This window comes from Vulpes lagopus, chromosome 1 (assembly GCF_018345385.1).
Source record: "Vulpes lagopus strain Blue_001 chromosome 1, ASM1834538v1, whole genome shotgun sequence".
NCBI lineage: Eukaryota > Metazoa > Chordata > Mammalia > Carnivora > Canidae > Vulpes > Vulpes lagopus.
In genome coordinates, this window is record NC_054824.1 from 7808744 (window position 1) to 7823728 (window position 14985).

Sequence of the window (14985 nt, forward strand, 5' to 3'; positions counted from 1 at the left end):
CCTGCAGGCAGGGCTTTCTCTGGGAGCTCACTCGTGATTCCCACGGCGGAGGCCGTCTGCGGTGCAAAGGGCGTCCTCGGGCTTCTAGAACGGAGGGAGCCCCCACGGCGGGGCGGGGCCGGGGCGGCGACCCAGGGCCCAGGTCCCCGAGATTCAGTTGTCGGACGCGGCGGCCGCCCCGCCCCCGCCCGGGGAGCGCGACCCCGCCCCCGCCCCGCCCCGCCCCGCCCCGCCCCGCCCCGCCCCGCCCCCGCCCCGCCCCCGCGTGCGCGCTTCCGCACGCGCGCCGCCCCCTCGGCAGCCAATGGGGAGGGGCGCCGCGCGCAGGGGGCGGGGCCATGACGCGCGCCTCGTGACCCGGCTCGCGGCCTGCGTCCGAGGAAGCCGGAAGCGGCGGCGGCGGGCGGCGGCACCGGCTGGGGGCCGGGGCGGCGGGGGGGCGCGCCCTGGGGGTTGCGAACCCCGCGATGGGTCCCGACGCCACAGTGGCGCGGCGGAGCTCGTTGCTGCTGCTGCTGCTGCTGCTGCTGCGGTCGGGCGCGCTCGCCGTGGCGGGCAGCCCGCACAGGGTCCTCCACGACCTCCTGTCGGAGCAGCGGTTGCTGGAGGTGGAGGACTTGTCCCTGAGCCTGCTGCAGGGCGGAAGGCTGGGGCCGCTGTCACTGCCCCCCGGCCTGCCGGATCTGGATCCCGAGTGTCGGGAGCTGTTACTGGACTTCGCCCGCAGCAGCGCGGAGCTGACCGGGTGCCTGGTGCGCAGCGCGCGGCCGGTGCGCCTGTGTCAGACCTGCTACCCCCTGTTCCAGCAGGTCGCCGGCAAGATGGACAACATCAGCCGAGCCGTGGGGGTGGGTAGAGGAGCTCCCGCGGGACCTCCGGGGCGTGCTGGGTCGGGGGAGGAGGATGCAGTGGTGCTTTTACTGCGGGAGCCTCAGTTTCCCCGTTCGTAAGGAAAAGGGGTTGGCCTGGGCCCGGGCATCGCCAGAGCCGATGGCCTTCCAGGGCTCGGAGTGCGAGGTTCGCCCTCATGGCTGCTGTTGAGCAGCATCTTGAGACACGTTTGCAGGTCGATAGGGCTGTTTTTCTCGGGGGTCCTGCGCCCTTCACCCCACCTTTCCTTTCCCTCCTTTCCCCTCTTCACCCCACCCCGACACAGCTTTGTCCCATCCCTGCCTGAGGTTCCCAGGAAGGACCCTTTCCTGAAACCCCAAAGAGCTGGGGGGGGGGGGGGGGAGGGGAAGGAGGGGGGGAGGGGAGAGTGTAGTAGTGATTAGGAGGCTGGAGCATTGTGGCCAGGTAACATCAGAGGCGCCACTTCACAGCAGCTTGGTCTTGGATTAATTTATCTTGTAATCTTCGTTTCCTCCTCTCTGCAAAATGGAGAAAAACAGCTGCCCGGCCCGGTGTGACTGTTACAAGGATCAAAAGAGATAACATGTGAGAGTTTATCTTGGTGATGGAGACAAGTCTGCAGCCGGTCAACCAGACGTCCAGTGCTTTGTAGCTGGCCTGCTCTTGGCAAGTTACTCTGTAAGAGCTCTTAGAAGACTAGCACAGAGTAGTAGTTCTCAGGAGCTAGAATTTAGGAAGTGGCATGTCTGCCTTCCATTTTTGGTGATTTTAGTGCTTTTCTGGTCATGTGGTGGTAGGTCCTGTGAGGGGGTTAATAAAAGAGGGAGGGAGGGAGGAAGGGAGAGAATTCATGTTCCTGCTAATAAGAAACTTACAGGGTCTAGAGTAGTAAAGGATAAGAGTGTCAGGGCTGGTAGGAGTCATGAGGTGTGGGCCCGATACGCCTTGTAAAGGAAAAAACACGAAGAATGACGTTGGGATCATAGGGAAAGTTCCTCTTGTATGGAGAGGACCAGTAGTCTCACGAAAATGTGATTGGAATTATTTCATACATCATAGTCAATCTGACAAAATACGAACTCAGAGTTGCATCCTGCGTTGTCAGCCTGATATTACTTAAATCCATTTTTTTTTTTTACATAAATAGGAAATTTATTTGCGTGAAATAAATGATGTTGGTTGATCTTTCTGTAAAGAGCTAGTTTTTTTGTTTTGTTTTTTTCTGGTTTTACCAATACTATTACACTTTTTAAAAGATTTTATTTATTCCTGAGGGACACAGAGGGAGAGGGAAGAGACACAGGCAGAGGGAGAAGCAGGCTCCATGCAGGAAGCCTGATGTGGGGACTCGATCCAGGACTCCGGGATCGTGCCCTGAGCCAAAGGCAGATGCTCAGGTGCTGAGCCACCCAGGCGTCCCAAGAGCGAGTTTTCAAGTTTGGAAAGAAACAATTAAAATCGATGAATCACCGAAGTGGCAATTAGCAGAAGTTTATTGTGCACATGAAAAAAGACAGTTTGTAAACTGGGAGCACTAAAAGCAAAACATGGAATGAGGCTCAGAGATGCATTGTTATAAAGCAGTGGATGTAGTATGGGACTGTGACTGTTAATTCTTCACAGAGCTGGTTACAATATAGGAACCTTCTTTTTATTTTTCTTAAGAATTTTCTTAAAGAGAATTGGTTAGTAGTTGCCTCATTTCAATTCTGGGCAATAATAGAAGTCTGGTGTATGATTTTCTTTTTCTTTTTTTTTTTTTAAGTTTTTTTTTTTATAATTTATTTTTATTTTTATTTATTTATGATAGTCACAGAGAGAGAGAGAGAGAGGCAGAGACACAGGCGGAGGGAGAAGCAGGCTCCATGCACCGGGAGCCTGACGTGGGATTCGATCCCGGGTCTCCAGGATCGCGCCCTGGGCCAAAGGCAGGCGCCAAACCGCTGCGCCACCCAGGGATCCCTGGTGTATGATTTTCAAAGGGATAAGGGATAAGCAAGAGGTGACCCAGGTCAAGTTAACCTCACTTGTCTTGCAAAATAAGCTAAATTAAACTTCTGTTTGTATGACCGAACTGGTTTTATCTCATCAGGGAATGTTCAAATCTGGTCTCCATTTGTATTTGATTTTAACATAGGTTAAATAAATGTAGGCTTATCTGCAATATTTTCCAGGCATATTTCCATTAGGTATAGCAAAGTGGATGTATATCCCTCTCTATCTGTCTTCCTATGATCTAAAAATAGAGTACCCAAGACTTGTCACTATTAGCAGGGTATGATATGACATCGTATTGGATTTTGAGCAATTAGGTGAGTTGTTTTGTGGCCAAGATGATTGAGTCATGAGGCAAAGCTTGGATCCTTTGAGGGAGCAAATGCGTTCCTCATTTGTGTAGATACTGTGGAATAGGAAGAGGTTAAAAGATTACCCCAAACTCTAGTATTATGGTCATCACCCAATCTGTGTTCGAATTTCCACATGAATTCCTCACTGCCCAAGAGAGTTGGGGGTAGGGGCAGAAACTTCCTTTCATTTGTGCCTATCAGATTCTACCAATGATCTGGGCACCAGGCTCACCTCACCCTTGTGTGAAAGGAAGAAAGTTAAAGAGTTTTTAAAAAGAAACAAAAACACAAACAAACCCAGAAAAACCCTTTGCTCAATCTGGATTTCCACTCCAGTTCATCCTAGACCTTGACCTCGTTCGCTTCCTTTCTTCAGTAGAGGTGAACGTGCTTTGCTAGCTCAAAAGCATGATTTCTACAGTTAGGAGATACTTCATGGATTTAATAGAGTTTTTTTGGATTGGCTTAGGAATTGAATCATCATGTGTAATAATGAACATATGGAAAAAAAGTGTTCTGAGTTTCTTAGAAGTGACCTTGAAGGAATCATTTGTTTGTGTATGTGTTGGGGAGGTTATTTCTAGGGAGTAATGTACTTTCTTTGACTCACGGAGGCTCAGTCTTTCCTTTAAATCAGTTTAATCAGCAAGCACATGCTATTCTTAAATATTGTGCTAGTAAAACGATACAAAAGGAAAAGGAGGATAAGGCCCAAGCTTCAAACTCTCAGTGTAGTTGGGGAAATAAACCTATTTTGAGAAAAAGAAAGAAGGAAAAAAATCATCAATGGGAATGTTATGTTTTGTACAATAGCAGTTTACAGCAAAAGGGGGAAGGAGATGTTGAATTAAAGGAGAACAGAGCAAGGTGGGGCTAAACAGAAAACCTATGAGCTGAATTTTGAATAAGATATCCTTTATCATCTCTTCAGGATAAATCCATGTCCATGGATTGATTGGGAGAGGAAGGGAATATAACAAGGAGAAAAAGAATCAAATGTAGAAATTAGCAAGCTATTTCTCTGGCTATAGCAAGCTAATTCATTTAACAGGTTGCCTGATGAGAATTCTATTTTCTTGTCACTTCCTCTTGGAGTTACTGAGACAAGGACCACATATAGTTTTATTATCAGAAGGCAAAGAATACAGTGATTTGTGAAGCTTGAGTGGTATAACTGACTGATTTCCTTAGAGTCATACTTTCAGTCTTTTAGTATAGACCGATCGTGATTTCACTGAGCTGTTCAGCATCCTCAGAGAAGCTGCTAGGATGCCTTGACCACCCCCCCAAACTCTGAATTGCTTAGCTGTATCTCATTCTCCTTGGTTGGCTTAAAAATTTATATAGATAGGTAGATGTAGATCTACAAAGATATGTATATATATATTTAGAAGGTGTTAGAGATTAGGAGTATATATCTGGAACTGTTCAACATACTTTTTTTTTTAGTATAGACTGATAAATAAAATCTTAGGGATATAGAGAGAGACTCAGAACCTAGAATAACAATAATCTGCCTTTTATTAGCGATCAGAAAGTAATGCTGCTTCTGCATTCATTCAAGAAAATTGAGTACCTATTATGTACAGTTAATAGTAGTTACTAGGGATATAGCTGTAAATGAGCAGAGCTTATAGTCTGTTAGGGAAAACGGACATTAAGCATATTAACAATGCAATTATTTAATTCAGTTAAGTCTTGCAAAGTAAAAAGCCCCAGATACTACTACCAAATCATATGACAAGAGAGCTGATCTTGACTAGGGCTAGTGGTAGGTAGAGCGGTCAGTGGTTAAAGCTGATATCTAAATTCTGAGAGAGTGTGGGGCAGGGACGAGAAGGTATACATGTAAAGAAGGAGCAGGTGTGAAGATTGTGAGTCTGGTGTGTTTGAGTACTCAAAGTACTATGAGCTAGGAGGAGACTAGTGATCCTAGCCTGAAGTTGTAGGCGGGTACCCGATCACATGGGCCTCATGGGGTATGTTAAGGGTTTTAGACTTTTATGTTGAAACAGTGAGATGTTATTGAGAGGTTTAATTCTGTAGAAGGATGTGATCAGATTTATACTTTAGAAAACCATTTAGGTTACATGAGAAAAAGTGGAGGGGATGGGATGGGAAGGATAGAGGAAGAGTAGGTGTAGGGAGATGAATTAAGAGATTCTTGTACTGATAGGAGAACTAGTGGTTAGGCTTCGTAGGGACCATTGTGATGGGGAGAAATGGATAGATTTCAGAGATATGTAGGAGGTAGAATTGACAAGACTCAGTGGTTAACCTGTGGGGGGTTCTTGAAGTCCCAGTGTTTATGGCCTTTCCTTACACTTTCTGTATCCTTAAAACTCCAGGAGTCTTATAGTGCCTGGTAAGTAAGTAGTAGGAGTTAAGTAACTTTGAAACACTGAAGGGTCAGCATGACTTAATTTCTTGCTTGGGGCAGAAGGGAAAAAAGAAATAGGTAAAGATCAAATAACTGAAGAACTTGGATTTATTTTTTTTTTGCATAGTGTGAATTTCATTATTAAAATAATCTGTGGAAAGCATATTCTATGTGGGTACAAACTATTTGGGTACAAATTGGTGTGTCACGCTTTCTTGTGGTTTATAAGATTTTGAACCAAAAATTTCCCGGAAGATGAAACTTAAATATTTTGTAATCATTTACCTACCCACCAGATTAAAGAAATTATGTAAATAGTGTATGTTCATTGTAAGAAAATCTAGACAGTGTAAAAGAGACAAAAAAAAAAATGAAAATCACCATAGTTTTATTATTCAGAGATAACCAGTGCTATATTTTAATGAAAGCTTTCCAGAATTTTTTCCTATGTATAAAAAGTAAGAAATATGACGCACACAATTTGGGCCTAAGTGGTTGAAATTGTGCAATAGAACAAGTATTTAAGAAGCACAAAGATTTTCTTCCCTTTCCAGTGCGCCGGGTATCAATAAATATTAGCTGCTTTTGTTTTATTACAGGTGTAATTAATGACATCATTATTTGATCACATCAAAAAATGTTAAAAAATGCTTCTAATATTTTAGTTATTCTTATAAGGTTTTTTTTCCCTAAAGTTATTTGGGAAGCCTAAAAATACTCAGATTGTATTTTTCTGTTTTTGTTGTTGTTACAGAATACATCAGAGAGTCATAGTTGTGCCAGAAGTCTCTTAATGGCAGATAGAATGCAGATAGTTGTGATTCTGTCTGAGTTTTTTAATTCCACGTGGCAGAAGGCAAATTGTGCAAGTAAGTAACTCTTTCATTTTCATGTTGCAGTTGTGGTTCAATAGTATAGATGTCAGATTTTATTTTAGTGAATTTTGAAATCTTTGAAGCTAGATAATACTTTTTATTACTGTTTATTTTATTTATTTATTCATGAGAGACAAGAGAGAGAGAGAGACAGAGAGAGAGGCAGAGACACAAGCAAAGGGAGAAGCAGGCTCCACACGGGGAGCTCGATGTGGAACTCGATCCCAGGTGTCCAGGATCACGCCCTGGGCTGAAGGCAGCACTAAACCACTGGGCCACTGGAGCTGCTCTATTACTAAGTTTAAATGAACTACAATTAGCATCATGGTTTATTAGTGGGAATTACTTGGGCGAATATTGAAAGGCAGAAAAGTGTAGCAGTTGACAGGATGAACTTTGCAGTCAGACAGATCTGGCCTTGATTCTAAGCTCTGCCACTGCTAACCCTGACTCACTAGCAGTCAGACCTTGCTTGGGCTTGTAACTTCGCCTCTTGGACCTTCGGTTTCCTTATCTGATTTGGGGATAAATTGGGGATAATAATGGAACCTACCTTATATGCTTGTTTTTAGGATTAAATGGCAAAAATTGTATAAAGAACTTAGCTGAGTAGCTGACACATAGTTAATGTTGAAATGTTAACTGTTTAATATAATAATAATTATGATGTTTATAATCTGTCAGATGGTGGTGATGGGAGGTGGTAACATCCATTCTACCAGTTTTGCAGGTTTATATGTATTTGTATACTACAATGAGATCATTTTCAGGCACTCTTTGGAAAAGTTAAAACCATTATTTCAATATGTGTTTTGAACACCAACTGTGTACTAGGCAGTTCTTGTTTTCCTTGCTTTATAATTTAGTGAGGGAGAAAGTTACATCTGGAGGATAACCTGAGACAGACAAATGTTTTAATAAAGTCATAGAATCCTTGGGGGAAGTAGAAAATAAACTGGGGAGAATTAGAAATGATTTCCTGGAGGAGGTACTTTTTGATCCTACACCTTTATGGATGGCCAGGTGTAATTTCAATAAATAGAGATGAGAGGAAGGATACTGCAGAGAAGGAGGCATCATGGACAGAGGCACAGAGGAATAAAAGACTAGTAGGTGTTTCAGGGTCTGGGAGCACAGTGGGAGGTAAAATTGGAAAAGGGAAATAGGACCTTGACTGATAGAGTAGTTTATCAAGGCATTTTATTAAGAATTGGTTGCATACTATAGTATTTTAAATATTTACCATACACATGGAATACTAAAGGCAGTAAGAAGTACTACAGGTTAAAAAATGTTTAACATTTAACCTAGTACTTTCCAAGCTTTTTTGTTTTGTTTTGTTTTCTGTATTTCATTAAAAAATATTATTGAAGTATAGTTGATCTACATGTTCTATTTAGTGATTCAACAATTCTATACATCATGCAGTGCTCACTAGAAGATTTCACTCATTTTAACTACAAAGAGCCTTCATTTTTTCTTTTAATGAAATCCCATTGGAATTTCATCCAGAGAGCAGTGAGGAAGTTATTAGGATAGTTTAGGCAAGAAGCAAAGAAAACATAGAGTATGGACAGGAGAAATCCTCAGGATTAAAAGATCTATGTGCTTGTAAGTCATTAATGAGTTTAACTTTTCTAAGGTCTTGTCTTTTTGTTTAGATCATACGAGAAAAACTAAATGGCAGAAAGACCCTGCTAAGTTTCTTTTCTTTGCAGTACATCATAGTATATTGAATATTGACTCTTTTAATTTTGTCTCTATTAATTCAGATTTTTGGGCAGCCCGGTGGCTCAGTGGTTTAGCGCCACCCTCAGCCCAGGGCATGACCCTGGAGACGCAGGTTCGAGTCCCACAACGGGCTCCCTGCGATGTGGGACTGAATGAATAAATGAATGAATAAATAAATAAAATCTTTTTTTTTTTTTTAAAGAGGAACTTTCCTCTTCTTTTTTTTTAAATTTTTTTATTTATTTATGATAGTCACAGAGAGATAGAGAGAGAGGCAGAGACACAGGCAGAGGGAGAAGCAGGCTCCATGCACTGGGAGCTCGATGTGGGATTCGATCCCGGGTCTCCAGGATCGCGCCCTGGGCCAAAGGCAGGCACCAAACCGCTGCGCCACCCAGGGATCCCAATAAATAAAATCTTTATAAAATAAATAAATAATTCAGATTTTTTGGTAATTTGAACAGAGGTTTGGCTGACAGTTACTTTTTTTTTTTTTTTTTAAACAAAAGCTTTACGTTTTGGTGTAAAAGTTTCCAGTATAAATATGATTGAACAGTTTGCTTAACCTATACAGGAGAGTTATTTATTTATTTATTTATTTATAAAGATTTTATTTATTTATTATGAGAGAGAGAGAGAGAGAGAGAGAGGCAGAGACATAGACAGAGGGAAGAAGCAGGCTCTATGCAGGGAGCCCGATGTGGGACTTGATCCCAGGACTCCAGGATCATGGCCTGGGCCAGGAAGGCAGGCGCTTAACCACTGAGCCACCCAGGCATCCCAGAAGAGGTATTTTTAAATATTCTTAAACCCTTAAATCTATTGATATAGAAAAAATATGTTAATTATAATTTAAAATTAATTAAAATAAATGGGATATATATTGAGGTTCACTTCTTTTGATTAGTGTGAGGTGTGACTTAATTTTTATGCTTGAGAGGTAAAGCATCTTTTCTTTCCTTTTTTTAAAGGTTTTATTTATTTATTTGACTGGAGAGAGAGCATGAACAGGGGCAAGGACAGGCAGAGAGAGAGAGAGAAGTCCCAATGTGGGGGCTCAATCCCAGGACCCTGGGATCATAACCTGAGCCAAAGACAGACGCTTAGCCTCCTGAGCCACCCAGGTGCCCTAAAGCATCTTATCTTTAAAAGATATTTTCTGACAAAGACTTCACTAACTCAAAGTAGCTTTCTTTTCCAGTTAGTTAAAAAAAGAAAGAAAACATTTTGCTGCATATTTACTTAATAAGGTAGTTATAAAACTCTTTAGAATAAATTCTTAGGGTAACTTTGTTTTTCTGTGAGCCATCCTATCTTGAAAATATTCCTTGGGCAGCCCACGTGGCTCAGTGGTTTAGCGCTGCCTTCAGCCCAGGGCATGATCCTGGAGACCCGGGATCAAGTCCCAGTCGGGCTCCCTACATGGAGCCTACTATGCCCTCTGCCTGTGTCTCTGCTTCTGCATCTGTGTGTGTGTGTGTGTGTGTGTGTGTGTGTGTGTGTGTGTCTCATGAATAAATAAAAAAATCTTTTAAAAAATATTCCTTGATTGAACATCTTTTGAAGAATAAATGAAATGCTTACTTCCTAATTAAAATTAATTTGGTCAAGATATGTGGTTAGGTGAAAGAAGCAAGGTGCAGAGAAGTGTGACATCTTTTGAAGAACTAGAAAACTAAGAGGACTTAGTTTTCATTCAACTTACTTTGTACCCTTTAAATATTATGCCATATGCATTTAATACCTATTCAAAAATACATAAAATTTAACAGAATGTCCAAATCTAGAGTATTTATATGTTATAGTCAGAGAGATTGGCTATTTTCTTTTTTAGCATTATGCATTAAAAGAAATTATCTTCCATTTATTTTTCATTCATATTTTAAAATTTCATCATAACTTATATTCTATATTTTAAATGGAAATAAAATAGTTCTATAAATTTGTATTCCTCGGCTGTTTTCTCTTGGACATTCTAAAATAATCATCTTAAATAGAATAATATCTATCAGAAGTACCAGGGAACCCTTCTAATGATGTTCTTTTTAACTGTATTTAATAAAGGTACGAACATTTTCTGAAAATTTTAAGGAGTTATTCAAGTAACTTTAAGTTTTTTATCAAAAATTTTTTAAAAATATTTTAAATTTATTTATTCATGAGAGACACAGAGAGAGGTAGAGACACAGGCAGAGGGACAAGCAGGCTCCCCATGGGAAGCCCAATGCAGAACCTGATCCCAGGGTCCTGGGATCAGGCCCTGAGCTGAAGGCAGTTGCTCAACCTCTGAACCCCTTGGGTATCCCAATTTTTTACCAAAAGTTAATAAGGCATTCTTACTTGAGCAACATAATCTTCTCTTACAAAGTAGTGAGGAAAGAAATTGGAAGGAAGGAAAAAATGAGGAGCTAAAGAAGGTGAGTAATAAGTTAGCAGTGGAAGTAAATAATATTTCTCAATTTTGAACCCTTGTCTCATTTGAGCTTCACAATAAGCCTTATGAGGTAGAATGAGGGTTCAGAGAGTGTAAGTGAACTATAAATCCCAAGTCTAGAACTAAATTCAAAAGGCTTTAAGATTGTTCATTTGAATAGATAGTGTTCATGAGTTAATGCCTAATTTAGTTTTTTTAAAGTACTACTTGACAAATTCATCGCACAGTCTCTATTGTAAGAAATATAAATACATTTTAATTAGCCCACAAAGGTTTAACATTTATGTTATATACATACTTGATATTCTGGAAAGCATAGTCTTTTACTAAAAATATAAATGTAAAATACTCTCTTTTTCTAAAGAACAATTAATACTACATAAAATTAAAACTAGATAAAGTGAAAAAAATTATTTTTAATGGAGTTGCACATTTTCTAGGGAAATGTAAATGTTCAGCAATGGTCTGGCATTAAGTTCTCATGAAATTTCATCTCTAGCAACCAGATATATTAAACACTAAGTTCATAGGATCTTTATTTGTTCCTTTCTTTTTTTTCTTTTAAGTTTTATTTATTCATTTGAAGGGGGGCGGTGCAAAGGGAGAGGGAGAGAGAATCTTAAGCAGACTACTAGCTGAGAATAGAGTTGATCATGGAGCTCGATCTCAGGCCCTGAGATCATGACCTGAGCCGAAACTGAGTCAAATGCTTAACTGACTGCACCACCCAGGCACCCCTACTCTTATTTTCTTAATGAATGATAATAAAGTTTTCCATTTAGTTGTGCACTTAAAATTATTTCCTACCTATTCGTTGTTTTAAAAATCATTGGCCTTTATTTTTATTTTTTTAAGATTTTATTTATTTATTCATGTGAGACATAGAGAGGCAGAGACACAGCAGGCTTGATCCTCGCAGGCTCCTCGCAGGGATCCCAATGCAGGACTTGATCCTGGATCCCAGAATCATGCCCTAAGCCAAAGGCAGACTGTCAACTGCTGAGCCACCCAGGTGTCCCTAAATCATTGGCCTTTAGGAATTTGTAGAAGAATACAAGGGTTGTTTACTCTTAATAAATGGAAGACAATAGTCATAATTTTAAAGGAATTGTGTCTGGTCAGAAATTTGCCTGGTTGTTACAATTTTGGAGAATAGAAAATACTACTCCGAAATATGACTATAGGAGACCAGGATATGCCACCCCAAAATATGCCTCTTTGGTATGAGGATATTGAGCTGATTATTTGATAAACTTCAGACACAGGAGAAACTCTGAAGATGGAGTAGAAGTAACCATTTTATAAGGGAAATTTGTATATATAAAGGAGATCTACATTTGTAAGAGTACTTCTTTCTTTGTACCAAGAAACAGATGACTCTAAATCCCAAAAGAATCTTAAAAATGGACAAGGCAGGGACATACATCTGCATAACAAAACATATTCATTTACCATGCTTTTCCTGGTCACTTCTTCATAACCAGCCTTCCTCATACTCTTCTTTTTTTGTTTTTAGCTGCAGGTGGCATTTATGCCTGAATTCTAAGCCATCTCTTTGAGTACTCATTTTTCCTGTGTGTCTGCCATGTGTATATGAAAGATACAAGTTAACAAACTTCTGTTTGTTTTTCTCCTGTTATCTGTCTTTTGTTAAAGGAGTACCAGCTGAGAATTTAGAAGAATAGAAGGAAAATTATTTTTCCTCCTTTACAGTATATACATGAAAATCACAATACATATTTTCAAAAAAATTTTCTGGATTATTTGCCTTTTGTTTTAAACACAAAGTTTTCTCAGAATTTGTGTGAAACTATTAAACTTGAGCCACTAACCCATTTGTTTACATTATCTTTTTGTGATGATCTAGTTATTAAATTTGCAAATACACCCTGGTGGTTGAGGCCAGCAATAAGGATCTTTAATGGTGAATTATATGGAATCCATTCATTCTAGTACCTAGAAGATAAAATAAGAAGGGAAAAAATGACAAAGAATGAACAAAAACTACTTATATTTGTTTTTGATGAAGAGTTAAACCAAAATGTGATCTATTTTATGAGAATGTATCTTTTGATATAAAATGACAGTTTTTTTCATCTTCTCTACTAGCAAATGCAAAACTCTAATTATATAGGTAAAAATCTTTTTAAGTGAATTTAAGAGGCTACATTTTAAAAAGAATATTATTTAAAATATAAAAATAAAAAAAATTTTTTTTAAAGACTATTAAGGAGGCACCTGGGTGGCTCAGTTGGTTGACTGCCCGACTCAGGTCATGATCTCAGGGTCGTGAGACTGAGCCCCATGTTGGGCTCCACACTCAGCATGAAGTCTACTTGCCTCTCTCTGTCCCCCTCTGCCCCACCTCAAATAAATAAATAAATAAATAAATAAATAAATAAATAAATAAATTCTTTTAAAAAAGATTGTTACAAATATAAAAATATAAAAGCTAAAATATTGTTTAAAAGAATGTTATTAAAATTAATACACTGCAATTTTGGAGAATAGAAAATACTACTCCACCTTTCCTTTCTTGCTCTAGTGGTGGGTTGACATCTAGTCTCTGCAGTTATTAGTTGATGAAAGGAAGGCCAGAAACCCAATAAAAAAGAAAGTGTCATCCACATACCACTCCCATCTCTTTCATCTTTAGAATTCCTATGTCATTAAATGATATTAGTCTTGGTAGGAAAAAAGGTTTTAGAAATTGATGGAGATTTAAAAGAAGTGTTAACAGCTCAGCTCTCCCGATTCATGTTACAAATAATATGGAAACTCGTTCTTGTGGAGACTGACTGCTAAATAGTAAAGGAAATAAATCAATATTTCTTCTGTACAGAATTTTAAAACTGTTATCAAAAGTATATTGTTGACATAGGGACAGCCTTATTATTGACATGCTTCTGAGTTATCCCATGCATCTGACAATTGAATAATTAGGGTCACAAGCTTTGATGAAACCATGGATTGTTTTATGATAAAATATTTTGGTTCTTTGCTTTTTCTTTATTGAACTTTATTGAAATATAATTGGCATAGAACATTATATAAGTTTAAGGTGTATAGTGATTATATTGATTTGATATGTATTACAGAATGATTACCATGGTGTTAGGTAATGTGTTACATAATTAGCATTTCTTTTTTTGTGAGGAGAATGTTTAAGATTTACTCTGTTAGCAACTTTCAAGTATGTAAGTATATAAGACAGTACTGGTAACTCTAATCACCATGCTGTACATTAGATTCCTAGAACTTACTCATCTTGAAACTGGAGGTTTGTATCCTTTGACTAACATCTCCCCATTTCCTCCATCTCCTGGCAATCACCATTCTTCTCTTTCTATGAATTCAGCTCTTAGTTGACTCTATATGCTGAGGTTTATTTCTGGACTTTCAATTCTATTCCATTGGTCTCCTTTCCTGTGTGATAAGAGTCAGTCTTACCTAGTTGATGAAACTCCCAGATAAGGGATTTATAATTGAGTTTCTTTTGGAAGATCTTTCTTTAGGTAGATAAAGGCAATTCACAGAAGGCTCGCTGTGCTTGCTGTTTTTCAGGTAACTCTAGTTCAACATAATTCTTAAGGCAAAGAGGCATATTTTATTTTATTTTTATTATTATTTTTAATATGTATATTTCTTTATTGGAGTTCGATTTGCCAACATACAGTGTAACACCCAGTGCTCATCCCGTCAAGTGTCCCCCTCCCACCCACCTCCCCTTCCACTATCCCTTGTTCATTTCCCAGAGTTAGGAGTCTCATGTTTTGTCACCCTGCAAAGAGGCATATTTTTAGAAAGGCATATTCTATCACCCTTCGCTTACTATGTCTTAATTCCTTAAAAGTCAATAATAAAACTTCGTGGTTAACCAAAAGTTTGGTTAAGCAGAACCTCTCTTTCTCATTTTATCTACATTGTAATTTACTAAGCATTAAACTCACTTATTGGTATGTTATAATTTAAAGTGTCTTTGTTTTCATACTCATTAGTCTTGATTATATTCTTCAGGTACAAAGTTCTCACAGTTTATGCTCTATTTTCTGAAGCTTGTCCTGTTTTTCAGAAATTGGTGATTGTCTCTGTTGTTTTCTATAAAACTGGTTTTGTAAAACAGCAGAAATCTTTATACAAACTCCTAATGGATGCCAAATACTTTATCTAAAGATGCTAATAATTTCCATCATGATAATTTAGGTCTATGTATCTTAACTTGAATCCTCCACACCTTTAAAAATGCCTCTTGAGCTGATGCTTGAGCCCTCACTGAGAAAGAAGCTATGCTAATCTGTCCTTGATGAGACTGCATTGATTATCTGAGATGTGGAAAATTCATAATGACCACTTCACTTAGTGCTT

The 14985-nt window shown here is 39.2% G+C and overlaps 1 protein-coding gene across 1 annotated transcript in view; it reads left to right on the forward strand.

Annotated features, from left to right (window-relative positions):
- The first annotated feature begins 367 nt into the window (after positions 1–367).
- Positions 368–14985, forward strand: part of OSTM1 (osteoclastogenesis associated transmembrane protein 1) — a 35906-nt gene continuing 21288 nt past the window's right edge. The window contains exons 1-2 of the mRNA XM_041765699.1: positions 368–848; positions 6335–6449. Coding sequence (XP_041621633.1) covers positions 468–848; positions 6335–6449 — 496 coding nt within the window. The 5' untranslated portion in view covers positions 368–467. The remainder of the gene's footprint in view (positions 849–6334; positions 6450–14985) is intronic.